Below are 14615 nucleotides of genomic sequence, written 5' to 3'. Positions count from 1 at the left end.
TTCTCCGAATTTCTCAGGCTGTTTTTCTTATCACTTTCCAGCATAGGTGCCCTAGTAGATAACATGTAGCTTTGAGGTGGAGTCCCTATGTGCAGAGAGCAGCAAATATGAAACCTGGATGTATAGTTTGCGTGCACAAAAACACACTAAATAACCTAAGCATAAATTGGGCCCCTGTCCGCTTCATCTATAAATCATATAAAAGCTAACAGGGCTGGCCTCCCCTGGTGGCGCGGCGGTTGAGCACTGGGCTGTGAAGCTGCCCACAGCCTCTGCAGCACCAGTTCGATCCCCGGCCCCCAGTGAGGGTCCCTTATGGTGCAACAGACCTCTCCTGCCACGCCCGCTGCTCCCCTCAGCAGTGTATTTCGTCAGTCTGCCTGTTCTGTTCCCTGCTCTGGCTCTGGTGAATTCTCTTGCCCTCCCGTGCTTCTGACTGTACCCAGTGCTTGTATAAATAAATAAATATATATTTTTAAACAAAAAAAAACTTTAAAAAATAAAAAACGCTAACAGGGCTCCTGGGGGGGGAGGGCTATAATTTGTGGCCGTAGCCCAGAGGGGTCGCCGCCACCCCCACTGACTACTGCCTCTGTTGCTGTTACTGCTGCTTCTGTTGCTGCCTGGAGCAGGGGGCCCCTGAGGCTGCCCAAGGCACCCCCTTTCCCCCCAGAGCTCCAGGTGACTGCTGCTAGCACCTGCTGCTGCAGTTGCTCCAAATGTTGCTGCTGTATCTTGTCTCCTGCTGCTTCAATAAAGACTTGTTGCTGGCCCTGCCGGGTGGGGGGGCAGCATCCTGACCATTCTCTCCTCTGCTGGTATCATGAACCAGGGCAGGCTTTGAGCTGGTGCCCAACACCAAGTATTTGGGATATACAAATAAAGAGAGATGAACCTGGTAACAACAACACAAGGGTAAGTGAAAAAGGCACATTCCCAGATGGAGCCATTTTATTTCCAAACATGAGTCAAAATAGATACTTTCTTGCCTCCACACTGAATTTTCATTTTATAAAATACATTGCTAAAATCCTTCATAAAATCTGCCTACCCCTTTGCAATGGGAAATCAGCAAAAAGTCAAAGGTTAAAGGGTCATGCACAAAATATTCTATCCACCAAGATAATTATACAATAGTCTTAAAAGCTTACCAAATCAATGATAAAACTCTAAAACTAATTTACACTTCACTATATTTTGCAGTACTTCAAGATTGTTTCTTCATATATTTATGTTCATATTTCACAAACAGTAACATGACAAAAAGACAATCAGCTTTTTCATAAAATAGGAAAAGAAAACAAAGCCATACTCTTCCCCATCTCAAATCAACCAGCAGAGCATAAACTTTTTTTCATATGAAGAAAAACTTAAAGAAAATGAACTTGTTCCATTAACATAACCATTAACATCAATTCAGTAGGCTTCCCAAAGGACTCAGATTTTTATTTGGCTTAGCCTCTCGTTTCTAGTGGGTTTTGTATATCATGATTCCCAATTGCTATCATTCCAAGAGGAATTTCTTTCTAGAGAGATCCGAGGTGGGATACAGTGCAAGTCATTAGATAATTTATTCATGTCTGTAAAAGCTTTAATGAAACTCAAGTATTTCACCAGAAACAGTGGTTGATCCCTTTTTTCTTTTATGTCCTTTTCATCTGAGAGAGCCCTTTAGAGCCCTGGGATCATTTGTTATTATCTGTAATTACTCCAGGATTTGGCTCACAATTCTAGGAGCAAATGTCATTGTAAGCAACCCTGCGTATATGATATTTGCTTTCTCAGAGACAGGTAACTTCAAATAAGGTCCAAAAACTGATTCCTTTAAGTGGTGTCAAAAAGAATGATATTAAATGAGGGAGGTAGTTATCAGAGCAAGAATTAAAATTCCAGTTTTTTAAGAAAAATACTTTGATGATGAATGTCTCTGTGTATGTGGGAAAAAAATTCACTGTAGGAAAGGTCAATATAATTGTCCTGTTTAACAAACTAGTGGGATTTAGAGTGGAAAGAGTCCTCAGCGATAAGTAATTCCATTCTCTGATTTTCGCAGAAAGGGAAAAGAAGACAAGAGGTGGTAAATGACTTGCCTGAACACATTAGCAATAAATTCACATGATTGTTTTAATATGCACTCAGGCACACACACTGTACATAAAATACTACTGGCTTACACAATAATAAATGAAAAATAAGTGTGCAAATTTTCATTCATTTCAATTCCAGAAGTGGGGAAATGTCATCTTCTGAATGAGTGAAAAAGTGCTACTTTCTCCCCACAGATGAGTCTGTTGTATCATCCCTTGGCCGTAGTGCTGCTCTCTATAATCCCCAAACGTAGCCTGGGTGGGGGCAGAAGAGTGGCAGAGGAGGGCAGAGATACTCAAACCAAACTGAAGTTCCTTGCTATGCCAAGCAGGTTCTCACTGGCAGTGAAGGCTTCACATGAAGTGAAAGTTGGGCTATTGTAACTTTGCCACCTGGCCAGAAGGAGACACGGGGGGAAGGCACCAGGTGACACTGTATGCCCTTTTCCCAGAAGGATATGATCTAGTGTTCTTCTGACCTTTAGAGAGCAGAAATGAGCAGTACGTGCCTTGCCTAAGCTTAGATGAATTTACTAGGACAGTCATGGTTTCTACTTATTTCAATTTGTGTATACATATAAACATCAAAATATGTAGCCTAGTATATATAGTAGCACTAACAGTTATTTTATCTCTGTCCATAAAATTACAGGAGGATATGATTCTAAGGTAGTTTTTTAGACCCTATGGTAGTTTTCTAAAAATATTATTTTTAATATTCATTACAGACATTATTCTGAAAAACCTTTCTAGCTACATATATTAACATTAAATAACTTTAAAAAATAAACCATACATTATATATACCAAAATAGCCCCATTTTAAAGTCATGTAAGTGAAAAAGTTTAGGTTTAAGAATAAACTAGACCCTCTGAAGGTATTTTTCTTAATTTTAAAATAATATTAAATGCATCTTCTTTTCTGACTATACCAAATATATACACACTGCTCTTGGTAATTTATATCAGAAGTAATCTTTATGAAACAATAACTTGGTTCATTTGTCTGTTTTTACCTGTTTAGTAATGGAAAATTTATTTTAAATCTAAACAAATTTGCTCCCAATGATCTCCCCACAAAGAGAGAACATAACTAAAAAACTTAATGTACAGATTTCCAGTGCATGCAATGACGTATTTTCTAATAATAGTGGTAGAAAGGAACTTTCAAGTATCATCATAATCCAACTGGAGTGACGGATAACTATCTCATAAAATTAACACTCTAAGGAAGAAAGTCTTTTGAGAAACTTGTCCTTGTCAGAGTGCTTTTGTTGAAATCCCCACAAAACCATCCACCCATAGAGGAAAGAGTATTGACCTTTAAAGTGCACACGTTTATCAATGCTCTGAACCCAAAATAAACTCTAGAGAGTTGAAGGGGAGCTCAACTTTTCTTAGCTCATTAAAGTCACTATCTCATCAGCTGCTGAATTTCTTCTGAAAAGAACCTCTTGTTGAAGGCAGGACCCAAAGCTATTCCCAGTTCCTAGTCTTGCTGTCTGCAGTTGTGGGGATTAGAAGTAGTTCGGTTACAATGAGTAGAACAGAGAGACAGGCCCTGGTCCATTCTGAGAACCAGATTCAGTTGTTTTTGCACTTGTTAGTCAAATCACTTTTTAAAAAATTAAATTAACACAAAGTTTACAGGAATAGAGATTCACGAGTAACAAGGGGAAATTAGTTGAATAAAAAGTGCATGTTTTTCCAAAGCATGTGCAGAAGGTCAGGAGGAGCTCAAGCGTTCTAGAAATTTTATTTCTTTACAGGTTTTGATCCAGCCACTTGATGTAACTATTCCTAGTCCGGATTCCCACTGAGAAGTTGGTGGGCCAGCTGGTGAAAATAATACAGCCATGGAAACCGTCCTCAAAATGATCAAGGGTCACCTCCACGCCTGCACTCTCCAAACGCTTTGCATACATGATTCCATCATCTCTTAGGACGTCATGCTCACACGTCAGAATGTAGGTCTTTGGGAGGTGCTGCAGGACTTCCTGGTCAGCGATGAGCGGGGCAGAACGGGCATCCAGCAGTTGAGGAATCTCCTTAATGATCCTGGCATTGCCGGTGGTCTGCATGACAGGTTTGTAGTTCTTTGTGATGGATGCTGGCAAGAGAGATGTCCAGTTCAGACGCGCCCGGAGCGCAGCAGCCTCTTCCACATCAAGTGAAGTGTGATTGTTAACTATCATTCCCTGGATAAAGTCATAGCTGCCGCTGAAGTAGTCCATCCAGTACTTGACCATGACATACCGGGGCAGGATTGGGGTGTTCGCATTTTGCTGATAAGATGGTGTGTTAAAATCTAAAGCTTGAAGAACTGGATAAATTAAAGCTTGCAACTTGAGCTTGTTTTTGAGGTTGGCATCTTGATTAAACTGGAGAAGAGGAATCAGAAACATTATTTCATTTGCTTGGCTCCTTTTACAGAAACTATATCTTACAAAGTAGCTTGATGCTTTACTCTGACTCAATCAACCGAAGGCCCATAACTCCCAGGCATGCTATTAAACAATAGAGACTTAAAATAAATAATGCCCCATCACCACCATTCTTTCAAGCAGCTGGATATCTAGGAATCAAAGTATGATGTTTGCTCATGATTTTAAGTGGGCACTTCAGAAAAAAAAAGGCACATGATCTTGCAGGATAACGTGTGAATCTCATTTACTTTTGTAGTCCCTGCAAGGCCACAAAAGACATGGCTTCTTGGGGAGAAAAAAAATGAATCTGACCCTAATGGGGAGGGGCTAGAAAAGTTTAAAGAGATGATGGGACTGAGTGTTTCAAGAGGACCTGGGGGTAGCTCCTCTGATAAGTATGTGGTCTTCATGCTTGGAGGGAGAGTAAGAATTTAAATAGAGTGGGCCAAGCACCCTTCATTCTACTTAATGAGCATGTGCCCCAGAGTGAAGCTGAGTGGGAATGTGAACGAATCTCCCACCTCAGCAGATTTCTCTTGTCCCATGTCTCCCTGGGAATATATTGCCTTGTTTTCTAATTCTAGTGTCTAAGATGATATATTTTTCATGTGACATCCAACAGAGTTAACTGGGCTGCTGTACACTTCATGGGCAACTAAAGAATCTATTTTAACCAGAAAATTTGCTTCAAATTCAATCCTTAGAATCACAAGAGAAAATCATCAATAAATACTACTAATAATACATGCCAAGAATTGTCTATAGATTATCTGACTAAGTCCTGGCAACAGTTCTGCAATCAGATAGAATTATCCTCATTTTCCTAAGACTCAGAGATAAATGTTAAGGGACTTGACAAAATCCTAGCTCACAAAGGGGTGGGGAGGGCTGGATTCCATCCCTGTACCGTCTGGCTTTAAAGGCCATGAGATACTCCCCACTTCTCTGGGCCTTTGTTCTTTGGGCACATGGGTAGCAACTCTGCCATTGGCAAGTGCTTTAATTATAGCAAAGAAAAGAAACCAAGGTGCTCCATTAATACAGGGGCAGATGTTTTTTGAGAACACCAAGTGACATTTGGAGGTGAGAAGACAGATATGCTATTCTTAAGTTACTGAATCCATAAGAGGGAAAAAATGCTTATCTTCGCGTTTGCACAGCTGCCTAAAATTTTAGGTGCTATTGGCTCTAGACACAATTTTCAAATTTAATCAGGTAAAGCTAGACTAACTTGTGTGATATTTTGGGTAGCTGAAACATTTAAGTTTTCTTTTATAAGTATCCTCCTAAGCCAATCAATCTAGAGCTTCCTAACCAGTACCAACGAGGTCATCTTCGTGATAAGCACCCCGCCTGCATTCAGGGAGAGTGGCTTTATCTGAAATAATCTTATCTTAGGAAAATCACCTTGTCTCACCCTTTCTGTCTATAAATATCCTCCATTGTGTAAGCCCTTGCAGTACCTAATTGGGGTGCTGCCCAATACGTGAATCATTTAATAAGGTCAATTAGATCTCTTAAAAAATTATTTTATCTTAAAAAACTTTGAAAACACTTTTTAAATTTGGCTTAAAGTTCTAAGGCAACAATCTCAGCAAATGAAATTTAAGCAAAAATACCTCAATTGGCAAGTCCAACATGGAAAGGGGCAGGAGTTATTTAATTTCGATACATACCCCTGAGGAGCAAGAGAGCCCTCTAAAATGTTAGTCCTCTCACATTAATTATCAGCAGGGTCTTCATAAGCACTGAAAGACAATACTTCTTTCAATGATGCCTCTTCTTACTCCGGAAAGGTTTCTGAACCTACGCCACGCCAAGTGCACGCATCAGACTAACTTGGCTGCAGAGTGACCTTTTATTGGCTGAGCCTCTGCCACATGCATCAGAGGACATGTGGGTCTGCTGGACATCATCAAACCCTCCTACCATCAGCACCTCAGGGCAGTCTGTTACCTGCTGGCCCAGGGCAGCAGCCAGATTTCCCCCAGCACTGTCACCAGAGATGCCAATTCTGCTTGGGTCAACTGAATACTTCTGTAAGATTTCTGGCCGCAGGAAATACTTCGTGGCTCGTACAACATCATGAACTTGTGCAGGAAAATAAACCTTTGGAACTAACCTGTATCTGTGAAAACAAAAATTGTATTCATTTAAGGACGAGGGTATATTACTGTTTTTATTGCCTCATATGAAAATGATTTTTTAAAATATATTTCTTCCAAAGAGTGTATTCTCTGCTTTATTTATCTGTTTTTCCAGTATCTGTCAAAGAACATAATTAATCCATACAAAAAAACCTCATTTTGTTTCTCAGAAAAAAATGGGACACAGGAAAGTTACTTGAGTTGTAAAATGAATCAAACAGAACAAAAACAAGATAGGACAGAAACTATTAAAATCTAATAATACTTAAGGCCTTTGGATTTCTATTTTTAATTAGCATATTATTTTTGAAAATGGACTTTTCTAAGCTACTCTCTATAAAATTCTTAATTTCCCCCATATAAAATCCAAAAAGCTGATTAAATACCTTTTTGTTTATATAAACAATAACGCAATATAATCTTCCAGGTGCCAGGAGACCAGACCTTAGTTGTTCTCACCATAAAAAAACAAACAAACTATAATTATGTGCCGTGATAGAGGTGCTAGTTAACACTGCAGTGTAAAATATAAAGGTATAAAATCAACAGATTATATACCTTTTTTGAGATATAATTGACATGTAACATATTAATTTCAGGAGTACAATGTAATGGTTGGATATAGGTATATACTGCAAAATGAAACCACAATAAACCTAGTTAACACCTGTCACAATAAATCTAGCCAACATTTTTCACATAGTTTCAAGCTTTTTTCTCCCTTGATAACTTTCAAGATCTGTTCTCTTAGCAACTTTCAAATGTACAATATGGTACAATTAACTATAGTCCCTAAGCTTTACATTGCATTCCATGGCTTATTTTACTTTATAGCTGGGACACTGTAGCTACTGACCACCTTACAGATTCCCCCACTCCCTGAAAGCCACCAATCCATTCCCCGTATCTACGAGCTTAGTTTACTGTTTTTGTTTTGGATCCCACCAATTCCTGAAATCATATTACTGAATGACTTCACTTGATTAAATAGCTTGGCTTCCAGTGCAGATCCAATCAAGGAGACAAATATTTGTAGAATACTTTGATAAGTAGAGAATGTAGATGTGGAATTCATTCAGGAATTTACTACCTTTTGAACTCTAAATGCAGTAAGAAACTTCTTTAGTGGTTGCCTTATAATAAATAAGTTTTCTAATTTATTTCTTATTTTTCCATCTGTGGTGGTTTTTTAATCATCCAAACTGTGTTTGCTCGAGCAGATTTTCACTGTCTCAAAGCGGCTGCTCTACACCCTTCCATTCATTAATAACGGATGAACAGAGTAGGAGTACACCACTTTATCCGCTAGGTGGAGACATCTCACAAGATTTTATTTACACCTTGTTCTGGGATGAGATCTCAATTTTCTAACTTCAGCACGAACAAGTCAAATATGTAATTATTTCAGTGAAATTTAAAAAAATACACTCTGGGACTCAAGTTGTGAAAATAAAGGCTATTTCACTCAGCAAAATTCCATATATCATGATAAAGTATTTTCCTGGAGGCTCAAGAACAAATTTTAATAGCACATATGCATGAACAAATTAATCAATTTAAATTTTCAGATGTTTTGCAAAGGTCTCGGTGACTTTGAAGTTTGAGAAATTGGTATTAGCGAATGTGATATTGTCTCAAATTTTATCAGTTGATTAATAACTGGCTCAGCTAACAGAGTAAACATGCTTGAAAACAGTGATAGTGTAAGAGTATTTCCAGTGTTCATAAAGACCTATCTTCTAACCCTTTATCATTGTTCAAGCTGAAAATATTCTATAGTTTTATTCAATAACAAGGGACCAGTTTTCACAGAATGGAGAATATTGTGAAACTAGTTGTTTCTGAGATTGCCTAGTGTAAGAGGAGGCTTCAAAGTAGCTTGAAATTGAACTGAGAGGAATCATAAGAGTGTTCTGTAAAATCTTTTTAGACACAGGACACTGAGAATCAGGAGGATATTTATGAGTATTGTAGCCAAAGAAAGCATACATACACATATTTACTGTCTGCTGCTTTGCTCAAAGTTATGCCCCTGAAAAGCAGTGAGAGAGGATTCTGTTTTTTATTTTTTTTAAGATTTATTTATTTATGCATACAAGAGCTGGGGTACAGGCCAGAGGTGTGTGTGTGGGGGGGGTGAGAGAATTCACCAGAGACAGAGTGGGGAACAGAACAGGTTGATTGACTGAAATACACTGCTGAGGGGAGCAGCGGGCGAGTCAGAAGAGGTCTGCCGCACCATGTGGGTAGCTCCCTGGCCGGGGATCAAACTTGTGCTGCAGTGGTTGTGGATAGCTTCATAGTGCTGCATCTTAACCCCTTGTGCCACCAAGGAGGCCCAAGGATTCTGTTTTTTAAACGTTAAAATTATAGACTTTGAGTTAAAGCACCTGATGAAGTTATGGTAACCAGTCTCGATTTCCCTTGTTAATTGCAGGGGTAGAAGACTACACTGCCAAATAGAAGCCTTGCACTACAGATGCCTCCTATAAGAACACAATGTTGTGTCAACTCAGGAATGAGGTGTAGTTAACACAGTAAGTATTTCCAAGCTATAAAAATGATCCTATTTCTAATTGCTATCTTACTCCTAATACACCCACCCAGGTGGGGCACCCATCAGGGGCTCTCAATGTGGCCACTCAAATCTCAGAGCAAAATGGTGGATTTAAGGATAAGAACACGAGGCTCTAGAAGTATGTCTTGTTTATAAGAGTGAGGAAGTGGTAAAGTTGTGGAATGAATTTACAAGTGGTTTCAAAATCCATGTGTCTCCCTTTTAAGAAAATTCTCATTCTTCAAAATATGTGTGTGTTTCATCACGTGTCACCAAAGCGGTTAAATACTCTGAAGTGTAGATTTTGGACATCTCAGAATACCTCTCATGATTTCAAAGATCCACCATATTCTCAAAATAGATCCTCTAGCACAGTGCTAGGCACAGGGCACATTTCAATAACATACTTTTCTTCTTTTCAAACAAAATATAAAATGTGTCTTCTAAGTACTATCCACAGTGGGAAAATTAATAAGCCATATCAGATGGCTTTTCAAATGCAAAAAAAAAAAAGAAATTGTTCCTAATCTACCTATTCTTTTGAAACATTTCCAAGGACTCCACTTCCTGTATTCTATGCACAACTCAGAGAATCTCAGCTCTGCATGCAATTTAGGATAATCTTGGGAACTTTACAAAACACTGAGGTTTGAAGCCCTCTACAAAATATTCTAATTCATTGGTCTGGGCTGACACCCAGTACATCTACAAGTGAAAAAAATTCTTTCAAATAATTATTTTTCTTAAAAGATTTATTTATTTATTCATTCATTCATTCATTCATTCATTTATACAAGCACTGGGCACAGTCAAAAGTGAGGGAGGGTGAGAGAATTCACCAGAGCCAGAGCAGGGAACAGAACAGGCAGACTGATGAAATACACTGCTGAGGGGAGTAGGGGGTGTGGCAGGAGATGTCTGCTCACCATGTGGGACCCTCACCAGCGCCGGGATCAAACCAGTGCTGCAGAGGCTGCTGGCAGCTTTGCAGCCCAGCACTCAAACCACTGTACCACCAGGAGAGGCCCTCAAATAATTCTAATGTACAACCACAGTTGAGAAATATCACTGAGTCCACTCACATCTCCCCATTCTGGTTCCCAATGTATTGGCCTCACTGCATCCCCCGTTCTTGCCACCCAGCAATTCTTCATCAAATATTATTTTCTTTTGTTAAGTCTCATTTCAAACTTCTTCCATGAAACCTTCAGGGAGCCCTGACAAAAGTAACTCTCCTTCCTTGGAGCCCTTAAAGTCACTCTAACAATGTATCATTATACAAATGTATAAAATATATATAAATGTATATAATATTATATATTTATATATAATACAAATGTATAAAATATACAAATGTATAGAAAATGTACATTATACAAATGCAAAAAAACCTTCCTCTAAAGTAGACAAAAAGTCGTAATTATGTGCTGAAGAATTTGATGGATACCTCTCTGAAATAAGCAGCACCATTTCTCTGATCTGTTATTTACTGTATCACCTACTCTGTTAACAGTGAGCAGGGAGATGGAGCCAGGCTCAGAGGCTAACAACTGCCCTCTGAATCAAAGGCAGGTGCCATACATAGATCTGGAGTTGAGGGGGAATGTGGGGCCCCACGCCTCACTGAAGTTGAAGTCCTGAGTGACATCAGTTCTCTAAGAGTGCTGTAATACGAATTCTCCCTTAAAATAACCTAATCTGCAGCCACGTGAACAAGGCTGTGGACAAGGACACTGAGTTCATGTAGTGCCAACTAGGTGAGGGGTAATAAGATATTCTAAAGCAAAGTTGTGCTCCTATTAGATTCAGCAGGAGGTCAAGTCTCATTCCTCTTGGGGGTCTTTCCCCACACAGTCTTCACCATCTCCCAAGAAGAGTTCAATAGATTTATCTTAAGAATATCAAAAGGGGGCCTCCCCAGTGGCGCAGTGGTTGAGCGCTGGGTTGCGAAGCTGCCCGCAGCCTCTGCAGCACTGGTTGGATCCCCGGCTGCTCCCCGGCCACCGGAGGAGGGTCCCACATGGCGCGCAGACCTCTCCTGCCGCCCGCTGCTCCCCTCAGCAGTGCACTTTGGTCCTTCTGCCTGCTCTGCTCCCCGCTCTGGCTCTGGTGAATTCTCTCCCCCTCCCGCACTTCTGACTGTACCCAGTGCTTGTATAAATAAATAAATAAATAAATAAATAAATCTTTAAAAAAAAAAAAAAAAGAATATCAAAAGGTTAATATCCCCCCCTCAGTGCCAGGGAACCTATATCTTCAGGGACTATGTGGGAAAATCAATAAATTCATAGTGTGACCTTTATTTGACAGAGATGACTCCAGAGGAAAAATCAATGTATTCCTCCAACAGGTAGAAGTTTCTTTTCATTCAAAGAATATATAATAAATTGCACAAAGTGAAAGGATTTTGAATGAATACTTTTCATTCTTAAAATATGGTTTGTGCATGAAGACTAAGGAAGAGTCCCCTTTCTGTTTCTTCTTTCACAATTGACCCTTTGGGGATAACTTGGACTAGGGAATCAAAGCAAGGGAGAGTAGAGATTAGCAGAGGCCTCGCTGATTAGATAAGAATAACGTTCAAAAGAACTGACAGATGTCAGGATGCTTGGCCAAAATCACTAGAATTGGAGTCTACTTAAGTGAAGGGATTCTTTTTTGGTTTGCTCAGAGTTTAAGACTTCACACAGTGGGGGAACTCCCCCCTGGGCTCTCGGGTGTTTATCTAAACCACCTCCCATCCGAAAGCAAACTTGGCCTTTAACCTCCAGGGTACTTAGAAAGCCAGGCACTCCCCCAGGTGACTGCCCAAGCCAGCCTCCTCTCTCTGTCATTTCAGGCAGTGGAGCTAGGCCTCACAACCTTCCTGCGGTTGGTGATCCAGCTATCTGCAGCTGCAGGGCTCTTGGTAAAGTTCTCATCACTCACTCCTCTCCCCAAGAAATTCTAAAGACTTAAAGCACGTGAAAGAAAAGAATGGATTTTTTTTTAACTCTTGGAAAATGGGTCCAAGAAGATATTACTCAAATATGTCTAAAAAGAAGAGATTCATGAGTTACTGATAGTAAAAAAAAAAACAAAGCAACCTACTTCTTCTAAGAAGCCACAATATCACCTTTCTATAGTATTAAATTACTCGTGGGCCTCCGTGGTGGCGCAGGGGTTAAAGACACAGTGCTATAAGTTATCACCAGCCACTTCTGCATGAGTTCCATCCCTGGCAGGCCAGGGAGCAACCCACATGGCACAGCAGACTCTCCTGTCTTGCCCTCTGCTCCCCTCAGCAGTGTATTTCAGTCAATCTGCCTGTTTTGCTCCTCACTCTGTCTCTGGTGAATCCTTTCACCCACCGCGCCTCTGGCCTACACCCCAGTTCTTGTATGCATAAATAAATAAATCTTAAAAAAAAAAAAGAAATATATTACTCATGACTCTGGCCTTTATGTTTGCTAAAGTCAGCCTGGACTGAAGGGTAGTTTTGAGAAACCTTCCCTTTTTTGAAGAGCCTTTAGGAATTTGATCTCTTCACCCTTCTGGGCTATCCAGGAGAGTGATGCTAGAGGGTCTCTCAGCTTAGAATTCAGAGGAGGAGCAGAGAAGGTGCAAAGGCAAAATCAGAGTTAGGTCACCGCAGTTCTGGGTTTTCCCAAGTACCTTTAGTTGTGTAATGACTTTGATGAGATCTGAGTTGTATTGTGCCTCCTGGGAGCACTGGACTTGTCAGTTTGCTCTCCTCTCACTATAGGGATGAGAGAAAAAAATAAAAAGCCAGAGGCGTAGAAGTCCTATTGCCTATAACTGTCAGCAGCAAACTGAGAGGTGTGCTCCAGCTACTGTTGTCCACATCAACCCCACTCTTATTTACAGCTCTGTAAAGTTGCAGGTTCTCCATACTAGTGCCACCTGACATTGAGTGGAATGGAAAAAAGTTCTTCAGTGACGTAAAATGAAGAATTTAGGAGTATAGTAAAGATTTAATTAAAAACAAAACATAAATTTGTTCCACATCTGAAAAAAAAAACCAACAAAAATCTGTTATAGAATTTAGTAACATCTAAGATGCCTACTTTGTTATTATCTTTAATATATATATTTCATTTGATCTTTAAAAAAGAGAAATCTTTCGGGACTCCCTTGTGGTGCAAGGGGTTAAGACACAACCTATGAAGCTATCCACAGCCACTGCAGCATGAGTTCAATCCCCGGCCAGGGAGATACCCACATAGCACAGTAGACATCTCCTGACTTGCCTGCTGCTCCTGTCAGCAGTGTATTTTAGTCAATCCACCTGTTCTGTTTCCCACTCGGTCTCTGGTGAATCTTCTCACCCCCCACACCTCTGGCCTGTACCCCAGTCAGTTCTTATATGCATAAATAAATAAATAAATCTTAAAAAAAAGAGAGAGAGAAATCCTTCTTTTCCCTAATGTCTTAGAGTTCTACTATTATGTCCTAGTGTATAAATATTGGTGAAATGCACCATGTTACAGATAAACTACACTGAAGTGTCTGAAAATAGCTTATGAATATAAAATAGAGCTTTTCTAGATTATCAAAATGAGATATCATAAGATAAACTTTTTCATTTGTTTAGCAAGTAAGTAATTAACATGTAAAAACTCTTAGTGTTGTAGATGTCACTGAACAGAAAGCATGGGCTACTTGTACACAAAGCATAAAATGGTATACAAGCAGGTCTTTATCTACCTCTGTTTCTGGATCTGTTCCCCAAACTTTGAACCAGCACCAGCGACCTGAACCAAGGATCTAGTGCCTGGTACTTGCCTCATGTAAGCTGATGCCATTACCAGGGCTCCACACAATATTGACTCCAGGCTCCCCTGGGGCCAAGTCGTCCATGAAACAAAATCATGATACCAATACCCACTCCTGCGAGCCTCAAGGTAAGAAGGAGCTGTCTCCACACACCCTCCCAACTAGAAGGAGAAATTCCAGGAGAAAAGGGTTCACCATCCTGCTAAAGACTCTCAGAATCATCCACTTGTATGCGCACCTGTATGTATGAGGGTGGGTATGTGTGTGTGGAGGTATTTGTAATTCCCAACGAGTAAGTCCAGCCATCTGTTTTCTTTCATATTTTATTCCCTTAATGCTAGGGAATAAAATGCTGCCTTTCTCCGCCCCCCGCTCCCCAGGCCCTTCCTTTGGGTTTCCATTTCCAATTACTTGTCTAACTAGATGCTGTTCATGTGTAGGGGCTCAAATCAAACATCATTTCTTTAAAGGCACCTTTTCTGACCCTTCAAACTAGGTAAGATCTTATCTATTAAATATCTCCATTAGTATTTATCTACTTCATATCACATGTGACTCTAAACATTATTTGTTCCAGGTCTTTTTCTTACTTAAATTGTAAACTGCTTGAGGGCAAAAATTA

General features: G+C 39.9%; 1 protein-coding gene across 2 annotated transcripts in view; it reads right to left on the bottom strand.

The window, feature by feature from the left end:
• Positions 1-3771: 3771 nt before the first annotated feature.
• The window catches only part of NCEH1 (neutral cholesterol ester hydrolase 1), a gene marked incomplete at its 5' end in the record, with an annotated part of 59860 nt that continues 49016 nt past the window's right edge, over positions 3772-14615 (bottom strand). For both annotated transcript variants that reach the window (XM_084231934.1, XM_084231935.1), the window contains 2 exons: positions 3772-4468; positions 6470-6641. In XM_084231934.1, coding sequence (XP_084088060.1) covers positions 3851-4468; positions 6470-6641 — 790 coding nt within the window. In that variant the 3' untranslated portion in view covers positions 3772-3850. The remainder of the gene's footprint in view (positions 4469-6469; positions 6642-14615) is intronic.

Source organism: Talpa europaea, assembly GCF_964194135.1.
Source record: "Talpa europaea genome assembly, chromosome: 4".
Lineage (NCBI taxonomy): Eukaryota > Metazoa > Chordata > Mammalia > Eulipotyphla > Talpidae > Talpa > Talpa europaea.
This window is presented reverse-complemented; position numbering and strand designations above follow the sequence as displayed.